The sequence below is a fragment of the Heliangelus exortis genome, chromosome 9, assembly GCF_036169615.1.
Source record: "Heliangelus exortis chromosome 9, bHelExo1.hap1, whole genome shotgun sequence".
Taxonomy (NCBI): Eukaryota; Metazoa; Chordata; class Aves; order Apodiformes; family Trochilidae; genus Heliangelus; species Heliangelus exortis.
The window spans coordinates 4,879,987-4,906,952 of NC_092430.1; the positions used below are offsets into that span (position 1 = coordinate 4,879,987).

The following is a 26,966-nucleotide window of genomic DNA, read 5'->3' on the forward strand; positions in this document are numbered from 1 at the left end:
GTGGAAACACAGCAACAAAATTAAAGGCAAATTAAGGAGAATGAGGCCTTTCAGGCAGTGCCAAGGGTGACTGGGGTGAAACACACAAACCCAAGTGTTATCCCATTGCTGCACCATGAGACAGGGTTGATATGTGTCATTGCAACTTAGGAGAAGATTCTGACACTCCCACAAATTTGGAAGCAAGTGCACTCACAGGCAATGTGTACAGAGCCACTGTGGCTCTTACTGATGCTATTTGTGCTTCAAGAGGAAAAGGTTTTTCAAGTTCATAACCAAATTTCTCCTGCTTTCTTCTGCAGTAGAGTCAAACTCATACTCAAAACATAAAGCAATGTTACAGTAGTTCTTATCATCAGATGGACTCAAGGTTTTCACCTTACTGCAATCAGAAAAAGTATAAAAGTTACCACCCATAACTACTCTTGTTTGTATAAACTTGACCACTATTAAAAAGCAAAAAGTAAACAATTTTAATAAAAATTTACTGTCCCTAGTTGCCTAGGAAATGTAGGAAATTGCTTTCAAAGTAGCCACAGAGTCAGACAATAGATATTGTAGTCTGAATTACTCTGCATTGCCATAAAAAAAATGAGCTGGAAACGATTTTGTGACAACTCCTTTATGGAGATTCCACAATGGTTGATGGAGAAACAATAGGGTTTTTCATCAATGTTTTCCAAAGTTTCTGGAAAAAGCTCTATCCATTCAGCCTGTGAATACCACAAATACATGCAAATGTGTGAGACAGATGCATATACTAAGATCTGGGCACTGTATGCACAACAGTGACTGAAAGTTAAACATGTGTATTCTTGGACTTGAGCTTCCAGAGAATTGGAAAGATGCAGGTTTTCAGTTTCTTGAATTCAAGACTGCTACCAGAGTGGGAACTACCAGATATGGGAAAAAAAATCAATCACTTCCACATAAAAACCAAACTGGCAGAATCAGGGCTTGACAGATTTCCTTGAATTAAGCACAGCTTCAGATAATAAATTAACTGGGAGTTAAATAGAGAGGAACAATAATAATCTCATAATCTAGGACAAAGATGATTTAATATTTTCATCAAATCAAATCTGTAGATAATGAACATAGACTTTCATGTTGTTCTACTCACCTTTAGGTCCTCACCAATGTATGACCACACTTTGAAATATTCCTATACTAGCCAAATGAGGGCTGTGGAAATGCTGTAATCAAAGCACACATTGCATTGCAATGTGCAGGTGAGAACAAAACCTCTCCCAGTGACAGCAAAGCACTTTAGAAATCCAGCCTGATGATCCAAGCACCATAGTGTTTCACCCTTGATCCAGACTTTAAAATTTGGCCGGTTACTTAAAAAGAACCCTGTAATCTGATCTTACTTTCTATGTATCAAACTTTTCAGTGAAAGCCCAAGCCTGGCAAGTATAAAACCAAATGCATAGAAACAGGGCAGATATTCTAAACACACAAAAACAATGGAATAGCTAAAGAGTTCTGTCAATTCAAAATCTCCAGGAATTTCTTCACGAGAGTCTAAAAGTGCCCATTGCTGCAATTCATATAGACTACCAGAATTAATATAATAAAAGTCATACAGTGAATATCACCAAGGTTCTCAATATTCCATGAAGACATTTAGTCACACTAAAAAAACCAACATGTAGGTATTACTTATTATGCCAGTAATGGAGTATTACTCATTCACTGGTTCTTTCCAGAGACCTTGCTATGAATATTCAGTTCTTGATTATTATAATGAATCAAAGGAGCTCTGCAATACTTAGTGCTATGGCATAGCAGTACCACTGCCATGCATGCCACTCATAGCCATCATGTAATGGATAGATCAGCAGTTCAACTATACATTGCTTTCCATCTTTGTTATCACTAATGACCTTCTAAAATCAGATTTGCTTGAAGGGTTGTGTCATGAATGTAACTATGAAGTATTTCTGACCACAACAACAAGTACAAGGGATGCACACTACGAGCACAACACACTGCGTGGGATGTCAAAAGTGGTATGAAAAACAGCAGAGGGAAAGACCAGCAATAATCAAAACCAACTGTCCCTAAGGGTTCCTTCTTAGAGTTCACACTGTGAAACAGTCATCCTGATCTCTCTCAGCAGCAGGGAGTACAGCTGGTCCTACTGATACACAAAATGCATTTCAAACATGCAAGAAAATAAGGAGAAAAGCCCTATAGCATCAGCTCATCTTGTGTAGATCAGAGTAAGAAAGTGGTATCCATATTCAACACACGGGTTTATTTTCTTCTGAATGTTGCATTGGGTGAAATGTAACTGAGAGGAATGGAAAGAGAAAATGTAGACTCATGCAAAGGTAAGGTTTGGGCAATACATTGCATCACCTTGGGTACAATTTTTACCAATACTTCCTTGCTGCAGAGTTTCAGAGCCCCACAGTATTCTTTTGAATAATATCTGTCCTTCACTTATTTCTTGAGGAGAACCTTTCCAAAGTTGTGGTTTGCACAGTGCCAGTGATACAGTGTGTGCTCCTTGCCTGGCATGCAGATAACAGTGTCCTACATGCCATCTGATCACAATCTCTTTTTCACTTCATTTTTAATTAACTCAGCTCATTCCCCAGCATGCAACCAGGCCACATCAGTGGTCTGGATCTGTGAGAAACATCAAAGGCTGGCAATTACCCAGTGGTGTAAAATATGGAGAACCATGATCTACAATACCTGTGCTGGCACTTACAGATACATGGAGAAACACACAGTTAATTACTGAATGCAAGATTTTCAACTTGATAATCTTGACATTAGGTAACACAACTTTTTTTTCCAAAGAATGACAGTGTTTACCTTCAGTCCTGTCTGGTAGTTTCCCACTTTTACTTGTTGTTCCAGTGTTGACTGTTTCAGATGAGGTGCTCAGTTTGGTGTTGGGGTCTCGCTTAGGTTTTGGAGGTGGCTGCTTACGAGAGCTGCTGCTTTCATCATCTGTTCCTCCAACAGAATGAAGAGACTGGGATCTCACGGTAAAGCCACTGGAGCAAGGATGTGGCAGTCTGTCCTGAGGAGCAGGCATTGTCATAAATCCCATACGGAAATGTTTCCCCACGTAGCTTCCTTCATTTCCTCTCACTACTTCTCCACCTATGCTGTAAGAGAAAATACCCATATAAGTAAATGAGCAGCTTTTGCCTAAATGGTACCTGGGACCAGGATCTCAGTTCTGCCTGTGATGAGCAAATTGTACTTCTGAACTTGGAAACAACCAATAGTCTTTTCTTAACACAAGATGACTACTAGAATACTTTATTTTCCATCATATGTTACCAACAACTGAAATGTACATACATCACTATGTGCTCACTCAATTTTACAAGAAATTGAGAAAAACTGTTGTCCAGGTTTCATAGTATTATGGCTAGAAACCATGTACAGAATGAATTGCAAGCACTTGGAATCAGAACAGAGTTTCCAGTAAGACAAGGCACTTTGCTGTAGAAATGTAACACTGGTATCGATCCACATTCCTCTACTCTCATCTTTGACTACAGATGCTCAGGTACCTTGGGAAAAAAGGCTCCTGGGGACCAATCAATCATTCTCTTGAATTAAGGAACAGTAAGACAAAGAAATGCTCTGAAAATTACTTTGATATGGGAAATTGAGATTAACATTTCCTCAAATGTACATGGAGCTGCAAACATTGGCATCATCAGACTAGGAAAAGAGAAGCACAGGAGATGAAAAGGCAATGGGCTGTGGAACACCAGGAAGAAAATAACCTGCAGCTATTCAGAAACACAGGGAAAGCTCAGTTGAAACAAGTGCTGTCATAGCACGAACTACATTGTACTATGCACGGCAGGACTGGGAACCTGGTACTGTTCCTGCTCTACTCATGGGTGCTTATCAGCTTATCTGAAAAGCAGCTCTTGCTGATGCTCATGCTGGAAACTTACAGCACATTTCAAGTCAGACAATTCAGTGACTGCACAAAGAAACCCAGAAACACACACAAGTCAACATGGGCCTGCTTGCAAGGAGGATGGAAATAGTACCACTGGGGGCATGCAGAAATGTCAGTATGAGATATGTGAAGGCCCAGAAAGCCCCAGTTACCTCCTATTTCCCCCTCACATGGAGCGAAGCTCTAAGCCATCTTTGCTCCTCTGCAAATTTCCTACTGGATGCTGCCTTAGGATGTTGCAATTTATTTGGCACTATCTCCTTCTTTAAAAGACAATTCCACTTCCCATAAGGTCATGTGAAAAGAGAGTAAGGTCACTTCATTCCCCCCTGCTGTCCTCACTTTCCTTGCAGGCTATACACAAGCTATACCCAGTTGTCTGAAAAGCATCAAATTGGCACCAGGCAATATAGAAACCTGTGTACAGAAAAGCACAACTTTTGTTTGCTTACCATTGTCCATATATTTGTACTTAATTTCCACTAGTGGAGTGGTCCACTTGCCTAACTGGTAACAACTGAAGAGGTCTAAGTGACCATGAGCCACTCTCCAGGGTCACTGACACCTACCTGCACATGTACAAACACATGAGCACAGACTGGTTCATGTTCATAACCAAATTATTACTGAATTCTAATTGGCATCAATTCCAGAGGGATTTGCAGTCACGAAGATCAAAAGGTAGAACTCATTATTTTGAAGATTAATAAAAAACCTGCAGCTAATTTAAATGATTAACTATGTCTCTGCTAATCTTTCATAAATTGTTCTGAAAAGAATATAGTCCTCTGGTGCTGGACTACAAAAGGGGCCCATCATGTTATTTAAAAAAGATTACCATCCAAATGTGCTGAAGAGTACAGGTGAGGAGTTTGCCTCCTTCCCTCAAGTCTAATGGATAAATCATGCTTAGCAAATAAAAATTTCAATTTGCCATGTCTCCGACATTATAATTCTTATCAGGTTGCAATATTCAATTAGTGCTGCATGAAGGTATTTAAACCACACACTATAGGGCAGATTTCTCCTGGGATGAACCTACACAAATCCCACTGAGGTGGCAGGTTTCACCTTCTCTTAAGAATACACAACTGTGTTTATACAAAGCATGGGGGTTATTTGCCATACTACTGCATTTTGTATTCCAGAAATAAAATCATTAAAAATAGGTCAATTGTCTAAATGCACTGCCTCAAACAATTAAATCATGTTGCTTCTTTTTCCTGCTTTTCTCATATTTTTTTCATTCTTTACTGAATTCCTTACAACATCATGGATGAAAACCTGTCTCGCATGCTTTCTACACTTAATCCAGAATAAACAGCCTATAACCAGTTTAGAGAGGACAAACCTTACTGTTCTGCTTCACCACTGCAGTAGATCTGGTCTTGGGTTTCTACATCCTTTTCTCAGCTACTAGACAAAAACAACAAAACACAATTTCTCTCTCTTCAGCCACATTTAAAAGAGAGTTTAGAAGCCAACATTCAGCTGATGGTTAAGCACTATAAACCCCAAGCTGAAGAAAACTAGCTTCTCCTTCTTGGTTCTGGACCCTGGTCACTGATCAGGATGATGGAAGGCTAAAGTTTGTTACTTATTCTGGTAGTGATTCCTGAGCATCAGGCAGGGTGTGTTTCCTAGTGTAGCTTGACTAATAAGTGCAAGTGAATGCTGGATGGAGAGCCAGGTTCAGATCTCAGTGGCACAGACTGAAACCCACGCTGGTGCAAGAAGAAAAGTGTCACCCCAGGTTCACACTGGGAGCACAAGAGCAAAAGCAGATGTTAGGTTTCAAATGTGGCATCTGCTACCCTCAGACTGCAGCATGCTGAAGCACATTGGGACTTCTGCAATGCAGCTTTGCAGCAGCAGTGCTGCTGATGCTACACAATGAAAACAGAATTAAAGGCTTTATTTATATACTCCTCCTGCTTGCAACAACAGGAGTTAGATGGGTCTGGTCTATGTCCCACTTCAGCACAACAGGCTGAGAAAGACTTAAACACACCTTGCTGCATAAATGACTACAGAGACACCAAGGGAAAATAATTGTGTAGATCTCACTCCATTATTTCTGACAGGAAAGAGCCTGTGCTCCTCATTGTACTGATAATGAGTTCTCTCATTTCCAAACTGTATTATATGAGTTGCTGCAAGTATTACACAGTTTATTAATATATATGGAAATACAGATTTGGATTATTCCTCTGGGAAGTTTCAATTTGAACTTGGCCAGGTTCAGCTGCTTCTCTGACAAAGAATTACGTACAGCGCTCAAATAACTGTTAAAAATGCAAGACATTTGTCTACAAAGAGAGACATGAATTATGTAATACAAAATTAATCATCCAATCACTCACATTACACACTTAGAGCAAAGCTGACTTCGTGCTGAAAATGCACTTTGGTATTTGCCTGATAGGATGAAAAATTTGCTGAGAATGAAAAAAGAGGCCGTGGAGTGAGGTTGGTTCCAGACACCCTTCAGGAGTGCTCTGAGGCAGCTCCTCTTTCAGAAACATGGTACAGGGCTGCTCCAAAGTCTACCTAACAAGCCTGATGGAGACTATTGAGTGCTGCCAGGACATTGTGGACACTGGAAGGTAGAAGAACATCCCATCCCTCTCCGTCTCCTACACAGTACTGGAATTGAATCATTACAACAAAATGGTTGGATCTGCCTTAAAGCAGTAGTAGTGGATTTCAGCTTTCATTTCTGAAATATGAAGAAGAGCTTCAACTAATGGATCTGATGAGTTTTGTGATACCTCCAGTGAAGGTTTTATCTGTCAGCTGAGATTTCTGAGGTCAGAACTGGGCTAACATAAAACCATACTGACCTTGCTGTTCCTACCCATGGTATCAGCCTACCTGCCTGCTTGGGTGTTTGAAGAATGACAGAGAGGAAAGTCTTACGTATTTTTCAATTTTTTACAAATCATACAGGTATTATAAAGGACAAATTACAGAAGAAGGTTAAACATTGAAAAAAGAACACAAAACATACACTAAGTGGACGGATCATGGGCAACATCATCTACACCTTGCTTTGAGTCATAAGGTTTCTATTATCTTAGAATATATTTCCAAGTTTCTAAGTTATAAAACTAAAAAAAATTAATTTCTCATCACATCGATGAAAAATGCATGGCAAAGAAAAAGTATCCAGAGACTGGCTGCCTCAGTCCATGTGGTCTTTTTAATTTGCATTGTTCCTATTTAGCATTGTAAATAACAGTTTTAATTTGCTGTGAAGTTTTATTACTTGGTCCAGGCAGCATTTGAACCCTGGAAAATACATTAGTAGTTAAGCGAAAACCTTTGTTTTACTTGGTGTTACTGCTTTAGCGTTGAATATTTAATCCTTCAATACAATCGAAAGGAGTAGGATAATTCTTGGGAATATCTAAGTGCCACAAAGTCAGAATACCCTAGAGCCACATTTTCTTTGCTGCTATCTATCTACCTTTGCTCATGGTATCCATCCAGATTCTTACTTCAAATTTATAATGGATTAGTTTCATACCTCAGACACCAACAACCACTTGGTAGTTAACCATCTTTGTGTGGTTTCTACTTTTCTTCCTGTGCTCTTTTTCGTGAAATTTCCTTACTTTTTATCCCCAAGTTTAAAAGGGGAACTTCACCCGACTATGAAACTCTAACCTCCTAAGCAAAACGAAGGAAATGTACTCTGCTGGTGACATAGCCTCTTTTATGGTATTTTGCCATTTCTCTGCTATGATACAGCCCAGTCTGGGACCACTGTCCTCTTGCAAACAAGAAAAGCCATTTCAGTAGGAGCTGCTCACTGCTCTTGTGCTTAAGACTTACTCTCCCCTCTGCCTAACTACAAATAGCAGGACAAACAATACCCATGGACTGCCAGGGCTCTTCATTCTGGGGGAGCTGCAAGCCCAAGCAGTGCTACCCACCATGCCATAAATCTAATCCTTCAGGGAAGCCATCTGAGTCAGACTGAGGAAGAGGGAAGTCATAAAAAGAAAAATAACTGTGATGATGTAGGAAGATTTTTATAAGCCTATCATAAAAGTGACTAATCACCAGCAAAAATAAAAAAGGAATAAAAATACTTAACTCAGGGACTGTATATGAGCTGGCTTGACTGAGCAAACAGCACTTCATCCCTTGGTGCATCTATCTTTTTTGAGCTAAGAGAATAGCTACTGTTGTTTTAACTACTTCTTTACCCTCACAGCAATGAATGCCCAGCTCCTCTGCTCATATCAAATGTTCTTAGTATAAAGGGCTGAAATGGCTTTGAAATGTCTATTCCCCATCAGAATAAATTATACACACATATACTAAGGATGACACATTTTACTTTGTATCTGAGAAGCACTTTCAAGATTAGCATAAATTATATTTGTAAATTAGAGGTTGGATGCCAAAAAACAGAAGATATACTATTTTTATCCCCCTAAACATGATTTCAGCAGACCATGAAATGTAATGCTGAAGAAAGAAGGGCAGGATCACAATCATGGATTTAGGAACTGCACTGTAAGTAGGGTTTTACATAAATCTCCACCATTTTTATTATAGAAATTAAACACAAACAAACTACAGACATTTCTATTTTTTTTTTTTTTCCATCACACTTCAGAGGTCCCCCTCCTTATTCCCCAGGAGGGGACATAGACAATTTTTTTTCTTCATTACTTGCCTGAAAGACTCCAAATGATTCATGACAAACTCACAACAAGATCCAGAGGATAGTACTACTACTTTTAGATACAGAGTGAAGAGTAAAAAAGTCATAATAAAGGTCAAATCTGGAGTAATTCTGTGTACCTGGTGGACTACCTTAGGTGAGCAAGCGACACATCTGTGCACATCAAACTTTTTATCTCTCCCATCTGGCCCTGCTTTTGAGGCAGGAGATCAACTGCTGCTTCAGTCACACCTCTCAGGACAAAGGATATAATAGTTGTATAAAATAAATTTTCCTCTTTTATCACATCTGTCATAACTACAGGCCCAGGGTTGGATGCAGCAGACACGCAGTGCACTTACACACCCTTTGTATGTACCTGCACTATTGCACAAGACTTCTTTAGATGTGCCCACATCTCACACCAGATTATTTCTAGGAAATCATTTATTCAAGCCAACCTACACATTTAAAGCACTCTGCTGGTGTTGAGAGTCTGGCTCTTGCCATCCATGACAGAACTGAGCCTTGCATGCAGAAGATCCTCCAGATCAAATGGAACCACCACGTGTTGTGGCTGTACTGTAAGATTAACTGAGTCCCTGGTGAGCACCTGAGGGACACCTCTAATTCCTCTGCAGTGCACCAGGGATGATAAAAGCAAAACTGCCCAAGACTGTCCCCAGCAGGTTTTCCATAAGATGCCAGACAACCTAATTGCAATGATGATCTGCTATGATCCTGTCACAGACTAAGGCTGGGCTGGCAATCAAGCAAATGACAGATGCTCTCTATTAACCCCTCTCCCTTCAAACCAGGACACATTCATAGTCACCTATTTTTTAAATGTAAAAAGCTGAAACTAGAAACAGGTGGGGTTTGGGAAAAGAAGAAAGACTCAAAATCAAACCACTTGCAAAATGTTGATAAATGAAAACTCTGTATGCTGTTTTTACAACAAATGTGACATAAGCTACACAGTTTGCAAAGGAGTAATCAAGTACTAAGGACCTTCCTGATCCACAGAGAGCTTAACAAAACTGTATTTCATACACCATGTCTGATCATAAGTGCAGCTACTGCTTCTCATTTCCCCTCTACCTTTAGTAGGTTGCCTCTTAAACTGGGATCAACACTGAGTTTGTGGGGCTGAACATCCTCAGGGGCCTGATGGTGTTTTCCCCCGAGGACCAGCACTGAGACTGTATCTGGGACACAGGGCATGGAGTGCTCCAGCCCCATGTGCCCCTCCTGGTGACTCCCTAATGCATGTGCCAAGGTTGGCAGAGCTGTGAATACAGAGGACACTCAGCAGACAGGAGTGAAAAGCTCTCTGCTTTTATATGCCAACAGATATTTTAATTTTGCATGGGAGATGCACAGCTAAAAGCCAGTAAATGAAAGCTCATATGTTCAGAGTCACCTAGAATCAGACATCAACCATATGCCAGGTTTAAAGTGAGTGCAAATGCATGTTCACGTTAATGGAGTGGGGTTTTGCAGCCTGACAAAAAGGGGTGGAGCTAGAAAAAGGCTGTGTTTTTGTCACATTCAGTGGAAAACCACATGGCACAGACACCCCTCTGCCTGAGAAACTGTAGCTAAGCAAATATATCAATGAGATATGGGAATAAATTTACGTACAGAATAATTGCTGTGGATTTCTGAAATAAAGTGTTTCTTTCATTTTCAGTCAAAGAATTGTCATAGAAGTAAAATCTGCAAAATGTAAAAAACAACACCCAACAAGAAAAACAACCAATAAAAAAACCTTTTGTGGATCAGATGCTGGGAAAACTATAAACCTGGACAAACAAATGAAAGGTGCTGACACTCTGAGAAGAGGGATTTGTAAACTGAGTGTACTGTGCCTACCAAATATCTCACTGTGTCTGGCCTTTCCAGACTCAAAATTATTTCAAGCAGTCATTGCACAGATGATTTTCTGAGTCCCTTGAGCAAACATGACTCTATTTTCCTTTTAAAACCCAAGCTCAAATATAAAGAAATTTAGGTTATAAATAAATGCATCCTATGACCTCCAGTGCCAAAGAGAAAGGAGTTTGATCCATGTATTCCATATATTCCAGGTAATATTTTCATAGATATTCAGGGTCAGCTTGTAGTTACTAAAGGAGCATATGTATGTTAGCAACTTAAATGGGACTACATCCATTTTGATCTACACGATTTTACTATAAAAATTTTATTCAAGGAGAATGCACAAAAAAACCCCAGGCAAATTCCTACAAAACAGCACAAGGCTTACTTGGTTATTTTTCCCCACTTAGAATGCTATGTGTCCTCAATAGATCCTTGCACACACAAGAATAACACAAAAAATGAGCTTTCTGCAGCTTACCCCACCCTAAACTACCTAAATGCTGTGCTGGATACATCTCCTGATTGTCACATGTGCTGTAACCCATACAAATCTTGACCAGAAAATCCTTTTTTGCACTGTAACAGCCCTGTCAGAATCCGTGGCCTTGTCTCCTCAGCTCTCAGTGTGCTATAGAGTATTCATAGTATCATCTCTCTGTTCCTTCTGATTTCTGAAGGAAAGGTTTCTGCTCAATTTGTTGATCACCACTTTGTGATTTAACTGGACAGTATGAGTGTCACTTTGTGCCTTGCAAAATGAAACAAAGATTCCAAAAACTGTGTGAAACATTTTTCTCAGGTGTGATAAACCCAGGAAACAGGAAAGAATCACTCCACAGACATGGATACTGGTATCCCTCTTCCCTGGACAGTCTCCAGGTAAAAAAAAATATACATGAAATCCTGTATGTCAGCATCAACAGCTCTCAGCAAAGTCTGAAGAGACTTGTTCATCAAGATAAAGTAATTTTGCAAATCCCTCTGCTTATATCACTTTATCCACAGCAAAGTGACCATCATTATCACAAGAGAATAATAATGTGCTTCACACCTAAATTTAGAAATAATAAGATAAAGTGACTATATCTCTGTCTTGATGGATGTCAGCTTCTTAGCCAGGGTTGTCAGAAGCTGATTATTTGCTCAAAGAAATAAATTTAAAAGGACATTCTATTTTCAGAAACACAACTGATTTGATATTGCACATCAGAACATAAGAAAAGCAAGTATGATAGGCATATAGGTGGTTAAGACTTCATGATTTCAGCAAGGACATTGGAAGAAACCAGCCAGCACAAGTATAGCTTGCCAGATGTCTTCATACATCCAGAGTGCTCCTGAATAAATTCCATACCTAGGTCTTCTGATGATACCTTCATTGCATGCCCATGCATTCCCTTTCAAATCAGGGTGAGTTGGCCAAACACCATGTACAGACATTCTTTTCTCCTCTGTATCCAGGGCCAGATGCAGTAAGTGGCTGACTTCTAAAATACCTCTGCATATTTGGGAATTTGAGACAAGAGACAAATGGCTGCAACAAAAGCCGCTGATAGCAACCAAAGCTGCTAAAAATCAGCACACACGCTGATTTTCACCACACTCCATTACTTCTGCAAATGTGAATCTCAGTCTGACTTATTTTTTGGTCATTGCTGCATTGTGGATTTCTTTTTCTTACAGGGGTAAATTTTTGCCAGGGAGTTGAGCCAAAATAACATCCAGCAAGCTCTGACACTGAGGGAAGGTCCTTAAAAGCTCTTCTAGTGACATATACTTAACATTGTCCAAAGGGTCATCGCTATGGTTTATAAATCTGAGGTGAGCTGAAATTTTGATGAAGCAGCAATAAGCATGTTTTCCAAGCTCTGAAAAATCTGTTCAAGGATTTTTTTTTGGTAGTTAAAACATTTAAACAAAGAGCAACACCTTGTAACATGCTGGGGAACATGGTGGTGATCAGTGCAATTCATACTAAAGGCATGTAAACTCCCTTTCATCCACAGGTAATGCCTTGGAGCTGTCATGGAGTGGCATGTTGAAAATACCTGAGCTTCCAAGAGAAAGTGTTTTCTGTGCCTGGCAGTGGTGAGCTGTGGCAACTGGAGTTACACAAAGGCTGGGGCTCATTTTGCAAGACGACAAACCAGAAATAATGTGTTACAGCTTTTCCTTGCACTAAGAATTACTATTCAAATCTGCAAAGCTGCTGGTAGTAATTTTTAGTGTGTGCACCTTTCTAGGGCACTTAAGCCACCTTGAAAAATTTTCTCTGTAGAAATGCTGAACTCTGCCATAGCATGAATTGGTTTCTCATCTTTCAGTGCTATACCATGGGCAGCAGTATATTTAAAAACAACTTTAGCCAGGGAGGGGATCAGAGGCACTGCACTGTCACCAAGCAGTGCAGCCCAAAGCAGCCAGCACAAAGGGGATCTGGGTGTCTCTGATAAGAGCAATTCAACTCTTTTGTTGGTTTGGTTTTGGTTTTCTTCCAACAAGAAAAAACTCTTGTTCTCTGCTCCAGAATATGTGATGCCCCTTTCCCTGCCCCACTGCCCACACAAGGCACAAAATTCTGCTGCTGTGTGCTTACTGCCTGCCTACCCACAGATTTCCAGTTTGGTAATGCTAAGACAAAAAAAATTTCCTTCAAGATGGTCTAAGAATAAAAACCTTAAACTCAAATTTTTTTGACCATTACATATAGTACTGGACCAGGCGGGCTTTAAAGTTCTATGGAGAGCCATGGCAACGTTGCTTTTAATAGGCACTATCACCCACTTTACTAAATGCAGTAAAAGGCTACAGAGTTTTAGGAAGGATAAGCTGCACAATACTTCACACAGATGATTCTGTAAATTTGCCTAGAAATACTTTTCTAGGCAACCTAGAACGACAGGCAGAAATGTTAGCATTTCTGGCTATTACCAGCTCATTGTTCTGGCCTCTGAGAATTTCTTAGTATTTTATTTTTCACTCAGTAAGTAGCAAAAGATACCAGTTTTTAAGTAAAACCAATCAGCACATGCTTATCTAACCAATGGATGCATCACTTGACAATAAAAGCTGAGTATTAGAAAAAAAGAAAGTACAGAAGAAGCACTATCACATTATGGCAGCTCTAAAAAGCACCTTCTAAAACCTGTGGCCAGGTAGAGGGTAAAAGCAGCCTATTTCACATTTTGGGCTTAGAGTTACATGATAACCTGACGTGGTCCATTTTCAAGTTGTGTTATGTCCATGACTAGGAGAACACTCTTAAAATGAGACTCAAGGCTTTTTTGGAAGGGAAAACTAAATACCATGTAGAGATTGTAAAACACTAGAGAAAAACCATATGAAATGAAAACCACAGAGTTTTGTAGATGCTTGAGCATGATCCAGGCTGAATTTTTCAAATCCACCCTTAGATATCAACAGAAATTCACACTTCACAGGTGTATCCAGTAAAATCTTTAGGAGACCTTTAATTTGAGACCTAGATAAATTCCAAGAAGGTTCATGAAAGTATAGGGTCAAGGAGAGAACAAATAGACAGGGAGAGATTGCATACTGTGAAAGTGACAAAACTGGGTTGTCTAATAAATGCTAGCATTTATAATTTGTGAAATGCAGATAAAAATAAATGCATACTATAATATTTCATAATACATATGAGTTATTTGTGCATATGCTTATTAAACTGGGTTTATTGCCCTCCAAGCTGAAGAGAGAAACAATTATATCCCTTTTTAGCATCAGTAGGATTGGGCATGCAGATACATAACTCTGATTTACTGAGTGTGACAGGCAATCAGTGTGCGTCAGAGAAAGCCCCGATCAGCAAGGAGCCATCTTAAAGCTGCATTTGAATTTTCTTTTCTTAGGATTGAACAGATGAGAGTTTCCTTTGTGTTTTGAACAAAACAGGATTGAGAAATAACCTAAATTTCAGGCTAGAAAATGCCCTGCTTCAAATTACGAGAAAATGAACAGCACTGATTTTATCCCTCACTCTCAGAAGAGCCAAGTAGTGCACATCTGCAAAAGGAGACTCAGATATATCCCTTTTATTAGACCTTTCCACTTGTACACACAGGAAGTGACATAGGAAAGTAGTATAGAAATGACAGCGAGAAATCAAGTATTTTTCTACATTTTTTCACTCTCATGACAACCATTAAATTTGGCTCATAGAATGCAAAAATAAAAATATAAGGACTTTTAAAATTATTATTATTTTAATAATTATACAAATCAGGAAGATACCCAGGAAATTAAAGACTGAATTCCTGTATTAACACTGATGTACAATGAGAGTAATTAAAGAAACTGTTTAAAAGACACCGATATTACTTCCACAGAGGGTTTATACTGCTTGTCAGAATGTGAACTGACTGCCTGTTTCAGAAGCTACTGAAAAAGCAGGCTTGCAGGAAGAAAACATCTCAGCCAAGCAAATCAGTAACATCTTGTTTCCAAGGCCAGAGGGTCAGATTCAGCACATCTCAAGTCTGAAACAGGCACAACAAAACTGAGAAACCTGAGCAGGACTACATCCCCCAGTTCTGCCTGTCCCACTATCCCAGACTGCTGCATCACATCCTTAGTCAAAGCAATGCTTGGAACAGTCCCACTTGAAACACTTTGTCAGGACTCCAGGGTTAGAGCTGAGTCTAAATGAACAGTTCAACTTTCTACTGAAATAACCAAATGTTAGCTTTTCTTTTCACAAGTCAAGTCACTGGAGTGCTTAGGAATGGCTGGACTAATGATTAAAGCTGTCCCTGGAGAGGAGCACCCTATGCCCTGCCAGGGCATCTGCAGCTCTGCCAGGAGGAGTTGGAGTCAGACTGGGGGTTGCCCCAATCAATTGGTCAGCAGGGGGCTGTTCCTCTGTCCTGCTTTTAACTGCAAAGTGCAATGCAATTCAAAGACAAAACAGGAACTGATCATTCACAGAACGAAGTTATTAAAGATTAAAACTTGCCAAAATGTCCTTCAGAGACAGTCACATACACAGGTATGCCTCACACACACACATCTTATACACAAAGCTTGAATCTCAGCAAGTGCTGTTTTCCAGTGACAATGTTCCAATACATAATTCAGTAATTCCATCGGTATTCCTTGGGAATATTGACTCTTGTTGATCCTTAATTTCTTGCTGCATTTTCTGTTTTCTTGTTAGCTTCCATTCCTAATGTTTCCTATTATTATTCTGGTCCTTGCCAAGTCTGCCCATTACCGGCTCATTAGAATTTCTGTGGCAGAAAATGTTCCCACAAGAAACTAATTCTAGTACCTTTCAATTTATTTTCAGGCTGAGTAGGTCTATAAACTCAGATTATTATCAAGGTGAGCTTGCAGTGATGTGCTTGATAGACAATCAATCTTGTTTCACTAAGGCAAAGGGAAGTTCACCTATATAGTTTTAAATTTATACTTGGAAGGCAGAACATAAAGTGACTCCAGAGCCACAAAGACCCTTGCTTCTCCTGGATTTTCAAATGACCAGCAGCCAGCAGGGAAAACAAGTCAGGGTTTCTTTGTTAGACATACAAGAGGGATGCAAGGTCACTAGAAACACAAGTTTGTTCTGGTGACTTCCAATAGAAATCTACTTTGGAATTCTCTGGAGACTTGAAAATTTCCAAGCACAGGCATACACATGCTGTTAGTTAATATTGTGAATAAAATCACTGAGTAGTTCAGTGAGCTGAACATACAGCAAGCTCTAGCAATAGTTTTTAGAAGCAATTTGAGGGCTGAGTTCTCTACAGAATGATTGTAGAGTTTGCACTCTACTTCAATTATGACAATAAAATGCTAGTACTGTTAAGAAAATTACAAGGGATTACATGAGAAATGCCTTCCACCAGTTAATAGCTAGGCCTCCAAGCAATCCCAAACAGATCTATTACTTGTCTCTATTAAAAAAAAAATCCTACTGAAGTTACTTATTAATGCTTAAACAAACTACAAAACAAAACAAACCTAAACCAAACAAATACCACCACAAAATTCTGACAGTTTAAATACCCACGGCTAAAAGGTACACTGTATGCATATTTCTGTAAAGTGTCTATGCTATTAACCACAGGACAGCTATCTCAGACACAGAGCAAATAGATGAACACTGCAGAACCATGGGTTCTCTGTGGGTACTCCCAGACTTTAAAGACAGAGGCCAACAGAGATTGGAGACAGACTGAAAGCAGCAGACTGAGCCCCTGGGCAGCTACCCCTATGGGAACAACGGGGCCACAACACCCTCTTTCCCCTTCCCCAGCATTTATTTTCTCTATGCCATCTCCTGAGGCAGGAACAGGACAAATGTTCAGTAGGCAGGACCATCGAATCCAGTCTCAGTACCCAGAGGCTCTGGTCTCACCAAGAGCTGTAAGAGCTCAAAAGCATCTCCAACAGGCAAGGCTGTGCAGAGGAAGCTCTACCTCAGTCATGCCCTGATGAGAAGATAATTACAAAACCCACCAAATAAAACTGGACTCATACTGTCATGTGGGAGGGGAAACTGCTCCTACAAATTTATTTATCACTAGGTATCCAACCAGTTTCACAAAATCATCTTTCTTACCAGCATCTTGCTAGGTAAGAGTATGAACTAGCTCTGCTCAGACAATTTATAAAATGTGAGAAGGCAGCAGGAAACCTAAACATTCATGAGGACTTCCTGGAGAGGAGCATCCACTGCTCTTTTTCTCATTTCTTTGATTTTAGACTCATCTTTTCACAGTCCTCTATTCTCCAATCTGTATGCCCCCTGTACTGCTCATCCTGTGCACTTCAGGTTATACACTGAGGGAACTTCTGAGCAAATGTCTCTCGTGACAATGTTTTACAACAGTTGATCTTAATCCAGTGACAAGGAGGAAAGACAACACGAGGAGTGCTGGGGAAACCAAGGCCCACCTTTGAGTCTACACAGATAGAGATGCTCTGTTCTAACAAAGAGGAGCCAGGCCTAGAGGGGGACCTGCATGCCAGGATGGCAATGACTTCAGAGAACCCACTCAGGAAGTTGGTGTCTGTCTGTACAGCTGTCTTGTAGTTATTTAGTTTCATATATTTACAGTATATGAGCATCTCCTAATCCTTTACTTATCTCTGGGGGACAACTGCCCCATCTCCAAGGTTAGAAGATGAAGCAGAACACACACAGAACCACCATTCTGACACGCTTGTACTTTTCTCCATGTGGACAGAATTTGACTTCTGAAATCCACAACCAATATTAGTTTGAACCAACCTGGTAGGATGCCAGAACACAGCCCTGGAGCCTTCAGAGAAGGCTGCATCACAAGCCATCACAGATCACTTGAATTCAGGGACAAAATGTTAACACTATGAAGACCTCCCCACTCCATCTCTTTTGACACAACTGGCAAAGTTGGCCTGAGAGCACAGAAAAGGTTTGCAGTGAGGCCTCAGACCTGGAAAGCAAGGACAGAATGTCCTTGCCTATCTACAGCTGCCATTTCACTCCTTCCCATGTTGATTTCCAAATTTCCCTAGCACACTGGCAAAAGAAGATCAAGTCTGATGATATGTAAAATGCAAGATAAATACAAAAAAAGATAAAATAAAATACCTCATGTTGTGGATATGATAGAGCTCTCAGCCAGTGACCTGCAAATGATTTTGAGTGTTTGGGCAATGTGCTCATAAGAAAAGAGAGACAGAAATTCAAGAGTGTGTCCAGTAAATGTGGTGAAGTGCCAAGGCTGAGGGGACAGTAACAACAGGAAGAAAACTGTGGGTAAGTTATTTCACCTGTCAGAAGGCAGATAAACAGGAAGAGGAAGATGAAAAAGAAAGGGGGAACTTGTGCCCTGAGCATGCTGAGACGTTTCATAAGTGGATGCATATTTGCTGCACTGCAGATACACTTACACATAAGCCTGAATTCATTAATACTAAATATTTACACTCAGCTTGTAACTGGTCCAAAAAAGCAATTATGATGTATCATGTTGATGGTGAGTATAAAGCCATTAAAACTTGGATAACTCACACAATATACTGTCTCAGTGCACAGTTAACAATAATGTCCCTACTACACTACATTTAAATGGGGACAGTTGAATGCTTTCTAGTAAAGCAATGCAAAATCTGTTTTGCTGTGACACGTACACTGCAGCAAGATACCTTTATCTGAAAAATGTGCTACAGTGACACCATTGCAGCTGCTCATTAAATTGAGCACACTTTAACCTGGTAAACTCAAAGGGAGCTTTTGGAACTGTACTTGGGTTGTAGTATTTTCCCAGCAGCTTAACACATAACTCATGCACTTAAAACACAGAGATGAACTGGTAGCAACCTTTGGCCTTATGATGACAGGCAAAGAGAAGTCAGACAAAGAGAGACACTGCATCCCATCCCCAGGCTATTTTCATGTGGATCTCTTTCAGGAAGGAATAAACAACAGTAATTCCTCGGTTGGAAATGAAGTGGGAGGAACAAACCACCTTAAATATCCATTAACCATCGAGGACCAACACGAAACAAGTGCAAAGCTGGGCTCTTACTGCTCTCCATCTAGCTGGAACTCCATTCTTCATCCCATTCTCTCAAGGCAAGTGGTTTCTGACTTGGGATGAAATTCAAATAGAGCTGGCACTATGAAGTGCCCATCCTCCTGATAGCTGATGCCAAAGCAGAGAGACAGAGCAGTAGCCCCACCATCTTGTAAAGCTCAGCATATCAATATGAGGTCTGATTGCAGTACTGCAGTGATTAGAGGGGGGATACATCTCATTTCATCATCTCCAACAGGAAGGCAAGGAAGAGAGCTGGGAGCAATAACTTGCTCAAGCCTGCAAGCACAAGACACAGCCCTCATCTTGCTTGTGAGGGCATTCTCACAAATGAGAACCCTTCCTTCCAGTCTGCACAATCCAAGACACAGGAGAACCAGCCAGTGAGCAACATCAATGAGACAAGGCAAACAGACAGAATGGATCTCCAAGGAGCAATAAAAGAAATTGCTCCACCTGAGAAATGATGTTTTGCAATTTAAAATCCTCTGAAGACACTGTGAGCTGGTCAGGCTGCAGAGTTCAGTGCAGCCTGGGAAGAGTAGAGAAAAGGATGAAGCAAAAGGGGGTGCAGAGCTTCTCCAGTAATGCATGAGACCATCTCTGTGAGGGGAAGGGCTGATGGCATCCTTCTACCTTTTACTCATTAGACTAGGAAGAGAATTCTGCTTTATAACCAGAGCAAATACCTTTGGATCTATGAACAGCCACCAACTTTCTTGGATACAGCAATACATGTCTTAAACCTTGTCTTCTACCCAGTCCCAAGTCCTCATGCAACCCAAGAAATTCTGTGGCTAAGTCCCCATCCATGGGGAGATGACCAACTTTAGGATAGGGCTTATCTCATGAAACAGGAGTTTCCTGTTAAGAGCTCAGGGCTTCCCCAGCTTCTTCTCCCCCAGCTTATCTTCAGGGGAATGATGAGCCCAATTATTGACTTGGCAAACACCAAGACAATTCCCCTGCCCTTCATAAAGTTTCTCTCACTGACCAGCATATAACCTCAGGTAATTAGGTAGATTCCTAGATGGCAAGTACCCAAAATGAGTCTTTAAGCTCAAGGGAAAGAATAGTGACAGAGCTTTTAAAAGATTTTCAGATAATTCTCAGAGACATTACGCCCCTCATTACAGTCACCTTAAATGCAGCAGAACTGACTGAGTCAGAGTTTCTGGTATTAATTGAGATACAACCTAAAGGATGCTGAACAGCCCTTTCCTGGACATCTCCCCCACTCAACCACCTCAGACAGGTGATAAATGCAATCTCTCCATTTATTGGACCATATTTCAAACACAAATGTATCTGTCACTATACATCAATGCACTCCCTGGATGGCCTTTCCAGATTGTGCTAATGCAGTTGCAGCAGGACCCATAAAGCAGAACTCAGGACAGCAAGGGAGGCTGGCACAGAGTCTCTTCTGGGTATTCATTCAGGACCTACATGGCAAATAAATGATCTTTCTTCAGAAGACCTCTCTAATTCACAGCTTAACAGATTTTCTTCTATTTCTTACCTGAACTAAGAGATGCTGGGGTGAGCAAATCCCCAAGCAAACATCTGCAGTAACAGGATACATCCACCCTGTTCTGGAACAGGTTCAGACCTGGATAGACATCAAAGAATTCTCCCAGGTGGCAAGACTCAAAGTGGCATGGTCATACCAGAAACTTAATATACTACACTGCTAAATCATCTCAGATCACCAGTATTTCCTATTTGCTGCAATTGCCCTTATAGATTCCACACAGAGACCCACTACTTATCTTACAGCACCATGAACAAGTAAGAATCCAGAGCTAGTCATGAACCTAGGAAAAGAGCCACTGATAAACTCAATTCTGAATTAAAGTCCTTAAGATAAATTGTTCATGAGCTATTTAACAGCTTAAGAATTAACTACAGAATTATCCAAACAGTTATAATTTATAAATATATGAATAAAAACATAAGCCCCCTTAAGCCATTTACAAAGGAGAAAAATAGCATGTAAATTATTTGCTGTTAAAAAAACCCAAAAACCTCTTCTATTTTAGCTTCTACTTGTGTAGCTGCAAAAAAGAAACAGTTTGAAGCCATGTTGTTTTCGCATAACTGTATTTGAACTCTTAACAAAAAAAAAACATTTATGATTTTTGAAGCTCACTTTCATTGAAGGAAAACAAAGAATAAATACTTTTGTTTGTTTGTACACTTGTCACATACAGGACATGAGCCTTAGGGAGAACCACCTCCAGCACAGAGAGTCTGGACTTTGTGCTGGAATTGCAGAAGTGCCTCTGGAAATCCCAAACAGATCACTAAGAGTCAGTGAGAAACCAAAGAGGATTTTAAAAATTCTGCTTATCAAAGATGAAATCCCAGAAGTCACTAATGGTGACCTGTTTCAAAGTTCAGTGAGGTTCAGCTAAAAATCTAAACTTTGTCTTGGTTGTGAAGACATAGAGTAAAATACAAATTACAAACCCATTTCACCTCTGGTTAAATTTAGGTTTTGGGCCCAACCCTCAAAAGGTTATTCTAGAAAACCTTTGGGACAGAAGTACAAAGCTGAGGCAATATTACAGCATTGTGTCCTGATGAACATGGAGACTGGAAAAATTACACTGAGAAATAGCTGAACTTCACTTAAAAAAAAACAACCCACAACATCTGATGATTGATTTCAAAAGGAAAGAAACAAAAATGGATGGTAAAATGGATGATGTGGGGAAACCTCAGAGAACCTGAAAAACTTCAAATATGTATGACTTAGTCTGGCTTGTCATGTAGATCAACTCTAATAAGTTTACACATACCAGCTGAAAAATTCCAGCAACTGTAAAAAAGACTCAGTTAATATATGCATATTCTTATGTAAAATAAAGTGTGCAGTTATTTTTCAGTGTATGATTAGGTCTATACTCCTTGAATTTCATAGCTGCTAAGATTTCTATGCTCTAGATTTGCAGAAGGAAATGTGGACTGGTTTTACTGCATGAAAAAAAATTCAAATTTGAACTGCTTTCTTATTCATCTATCAGCATAAAATAACCATAAGACCAAGCCATAAAGTTTCCATCTTATTTGCATGAATATTGTACTAGAGTCAATTAAAGTATTCCAGATTTACACAGTCGTTGGGAGGAAGATCAAGTCCACAGTGTATAAACATTAAAAAGACCCTAATTAGAATCAAGTATTTTTTTACAATTTTATTTCCAGCTAATTAGAACAGATGTTTCAGTACTAGGACCTGACAACACTCTATTCTGCAATAAAGAATGATTCATATCTACATTCAAATAAATAATTCAGCAAAGATAGATGCACAGAAGTGCCTTTGTTTATAGTACTGTCAAAAGAAATACTTGGGGGAAAAAAATGTTAATTGCCATATACTTTTAACAGATTGAGACTAGACTGAATGCTATTTACAGCAAGTCAGCAAACCACCCTGCAAACTCAGGATAATTGGTCACTAGAGCAGGTTTCTTGCAGTCTGACACGTCAGGGCCAGTTTCTGGTGTGTGTACATTCTCCCACATCTTTAAGATGAGCAGGGGTTCTCTATGTGCAGCTGGGAGACTGCAGTTACCACCATGTGATGAAGTGACATCTTGGGTGGCTTCCATTCTCTAAACCTTAAAGGGACCACAGAGGCTTGGGGGAAGAGCCCCAGGTAAGGGGAAGAGCCTTGCTCTGTATCCTGTGAAGGAGTATGGGTACACACATGCCCAACCCAGTGTCAGACCTGAGCTTAGACAGTCTGCTTCCTTTTACCATGTCACACTTGTATTTGGCCCTTCTGGGTTTTTTTAGTGGGAAGGAGTAGGACTGACTTATACTGCAAAAGTTAACCCATTCCCTTCATTAAAGCCTTTCATTTCCCATACCTAACATTCATGGAGAGGGAAATAAGAAATTCCTTCTAAAACAACAATAAATAATCAACAGAATTAATTAGACCTTCACTGATGACTGACAGCAATATCCCCAGAGAATAAACTCCATCTTAAGTCTGGTAAAAAAAATCTGATGCAACAGACTTGCGGTTTTGGTTCACTTGGAGATTCCTGTACATCACCTGATATCTCACCCGAGGACAGCAAAATCCTTGCTGAAGCCTCAGACAAGGTACTGGGGATTTGCATGCAGTGACTGTCTCTGTTGGATGGAAGCATTCAGCTCCCTCCTTACTCCCAGGGAGCTGACACGAGTAGCTAGACTGTGATTTCACACCATTTTAACACATGAGTAACATTTCAGTAGCATAATTCAATCTCTGAAACTACTTGACTTGCACCGATAGCCAGGCAGGGTGAAAAATCAGGCCAAAAGAACAATTCCAGAAGCAAGGTAGCTATTGCCTGGAGACAGAAACCTCCCACGTACCCATTTTTAGCAGAGAGAATCATTTCAGTCCATTCATCCAGAACAAGCAAAGCCACAAATACAAGTCACAGAAACAAGTAGTGAAGCATTCTCCTTTGGGAGCACAAGAACTTTATATCCATCCTCTCTGCCACAGACATATTAGTAGCAGCTCCTATTGCCTTAAGGGAAGAAGAAGAGGGTAAGAAAACTCCTTAACAGCCACACCTACCTGCTGCCCCAGCAGGAAAGGCAGGGCTGGAGCACAGCAGGACTCCAGCCAAGAAATGAACTGGTTCATCTCCACCCCATCAGTTCTAACCACTACTTCCCTGCCTCATTTCTGCAGCCGATATTCCAAGCTACCAGCCTAGTCTTGTGCTTTTGTTAACTACATCATGAACTGTGGGGGAAAAGGAAGCTCTGTCCTCTGGCTGCAGTTTTTCCCTAAAGCAAAGCCCTCCTTTCCCAAGTCTCTCCTGCCTTCTCCCTTGGCAGTGCTGTCACAGAGCAGTCTCATCTCTAAAGGGAAGAAGAGTTTGCAGTCCCCAATTCTGAAATAATGGCATGGTTATCAGAAGCAGGTTCCAAATGCAGGGGAGCTGCTTTCTTTTTCACAAGAACCTGTCAGTCATTAGGACTGCCTGGGCCTGACTGCCAGATTCTGCTTGCTTGCATTTCACAAAGCAGCCACAGCAGCTCCTCATTTGCTCCTCTGTGCAAACATGAGCAATTACAGCTCACACAGACATGAAGCCCAGCTACCTGGGCCTAATTAGAGATGAAAGGGTTTAAAGACAAATATTTTCCTTAGAGAAATCTCATCTGAAACCACACTTCAGACACTAGTTTGGACAGGTTCTTTGAGCTAAAAAGAGTTATGCACATTGCACTTTGCTAGAAATCTTTAAGGAGAGCAAAGAAATCAAGAGCTCAGAGAAAGCTTTTACTCCAAATCCATCACTGATGTCTATATTCATGTGATCCCTGTACAAAGCCAGCTGGGATTGCAGCCAGGCCAGCAACACTGAGTTCCAGACTATAGGAAAAGCCATTGCCACATTCAGGCCTCTCCCACAGATCAGCAACACCACCAGCTATCATAAAGTTATATATAACAATGAAAGAACTAAAACATAAACAAGCTTTTAGAAGAACCTTTCATTAAACCATACTGCAGTGAGTCTGAAGCCAAGTAAAATGCTGTCACTTGTCTCATTTGCTAGGCTTTTACTGTTCTACACAGTCAGTCTACTGTCATTTACAGTGACTGGAGGCTATTTTTAAACACCTTTGATCAGGCTTTTTTTTTTTTTTTTTGTGGAAACAGCTGAAAATAAGGAGTGCTTGGTGCCATGTCATCCTGTCCCATCTCCACTCCCACTGACTGATTGCAGAGAAGCCAATTCCTCAGCTGATGACAGAAATCCTGTAGATTGATCAAAACTGGTAGAACAATGCAAGTCTGCACACTTGGGATTTTGGCTCCATCAAGATTTACCAATCACACCAAGATGTGAGTCTAGGTAGCTATTTCCTTCCTCCAGCTAAATTAAAAATCCAAAGTCAAATTTGTGTAAAGCACTCCAACAGGGAAACCTATTTTCTTATTCAACAGAACCCATGTGGAAACTTTAGAAGTCTGAATCTTCATAAGCAGATTAACTTTGGCATCTCCCACCATGAAGCAGGAATATTTAAATCTAAAAATAGTGTGCTGAAGCTGTTTTAAGTTGGATAAGTCAGCCAGAGGTGGCTCTCATTTCATCCATTTCTGCCTAATTTGCTGCAGCTAAAACCTATTTGAGACATGCTGAGCAAAAGGGACAAGGAAAGTTTTCCCTCATCCATAGCTTAAAACTCTCCACATTAAATCTTGCAAGTCACTGCACACATCCTGTCCTGTATTTAAAAGGTTACATTTGAAGAAGCTATCATTAATCACACATCCACACAATTTAATCAATTGATGGAGAGGTTGTATTAGTAGTTTCCTATAGCAGCATCTATTTTTGCCCTAATTTATCTTCTTTGCAACAAAGTCAGGTCACTTTACGGTGGAAAAGTGAAAAGCTCATGTTCAGCTGTTGGAGGAGTCAAATATAGGAGTTGCCTCTTCTTGTTTTCATACTTAAAGATCAAGGAGAATGTACATTGATGTAGGGAGCTTGTTGTTTAATTATACAATAGCTATGGAGAGATAACAATCTCTTTCAAGTGCTTTAACTTCTGTGCCACTTTCCCTACTGGAAAAGGAAGAAAGATACTCATCACTTTGAATGCTGCCAGCTTAGATCTGGAGAAGACAAGGGGGAAGAATGTCACATTGAGGAAGATATATATTCAAACTGATTAATAAATGTAAACACATCATTAGATTAAATAGCAGGTTAGCTTCCTGAGAGCTACGTTGTCAGAAGCAGGAAGAAGAAAAAGACAGATCACAAAACCCACAAACAAACAGTAGCTAAAATGTCAGTGTTATTTGGAGCTCGAAGCTCTTTCTATTTGAGTGGGTGAGAATCCTTCCATCCCCCAGATGCAGCCCTGGGTTGTTTTCTGCAATTCTTTGTGTTGCTATCAATTAATCAGCTACTACTTCAGTGACCTCATACCTAGTTTGAATCTAATTTTTAGCCATAAGAGCATTCCTTCTTCCCTCTCCAGAATTAGGACCTGATGTTATATCATGAGGGGTGACTCTTTTAAGAAGGATATTGTGCCCTGAGGTGGGTATGTACACCCTCCTGCTAGCTACAGAAAGATCATCTTCTGCAGCAGTGGAACCGCAGACCAGTCAGGGAGTAGGAAAATTTCACAAGTGTCTTAAACTGATCAAATCTGGCAAAGCAAAAAATAACTTTTAGATGGCTAACTTCTTGAACAGGGAAAGAAGATTACACTGATGGCATTTTTTTCCATCAACTGAAATAATCAAACTAAAAGCTTTAAAACAAGTGTTTAGAAAATGAAGAAAATCCAGAGCAAGAACATAAAGAAATTAAATTAATTCCACTGTCTCTTACTTAATGAGTGATTGAAAATCTCCAGCTGTGAATTTCCCTGTTCAAAAGCTCACATATTTTTAAGACACAAGGCTAGCTGAATTTAATAAAAATTATGGACTGATAACCTCAGCAATTAAAGTGTTGCCAATTTAATTATACAGCTGATTAGTACCCAGTAAAGCAGAGGAAGATTTAAGCACACTATGTGAGAGGACAAGCAGTGATACCTTTTCTTGAGGTCTCCAGATGTGATCAAGTGATCTTCAGCTACTGCTTACAGAATTTTGGCCTTTTCCATGACACAGATATTAATTTCATCTTGGATGCAAGAAAAATGCCTCTATACATTTTTAAATTAAATTTTCCATAATTAAAGGGAGGGGCTTTATTAAATAGTATATCATCTCAATGTGCCATACGACACGTGGTTTCATTAACATAGCAATAACTTACATTTATCTCTGTGTACTTGCAAATACTCCCTAGAAACCAATGAAAGGGCAGATGGCATAATGGCAGCTCCTCAACTGTAATTATTATTAGTG

At 40.0% G+C, this 26,966-nt stretch overlaps 1 protein-coding gene across 2 annotated transcripts in view; it reads right to left on the reverse strand.

Annotated features, from left to right (window-relative positions):
- NYAP2 (neuronal tyrosine-phosphorylated phosphoinositide-3-kinase adaptor 2) overlaps nucleotides 1-26,966 on the reverse strand; it is a 121,460-nt gene that overhangs the window by 64,176 nt on the left and 30,318 nt on the right. For both annotated transcript variants that reach the window (XM_071751768.1, XM_071751769.1), the window contains exon 4: nucleotides 2,833-3,131. In XM_071751768.1, coding sequence (XP_071607869.1) covers nucleotides 2,833-3,131 — 299 coding nt within the window. The remainder of the gene's footprint in view (nucleotides 1-2,832; nucleotides 3,132-26,966) is intronic.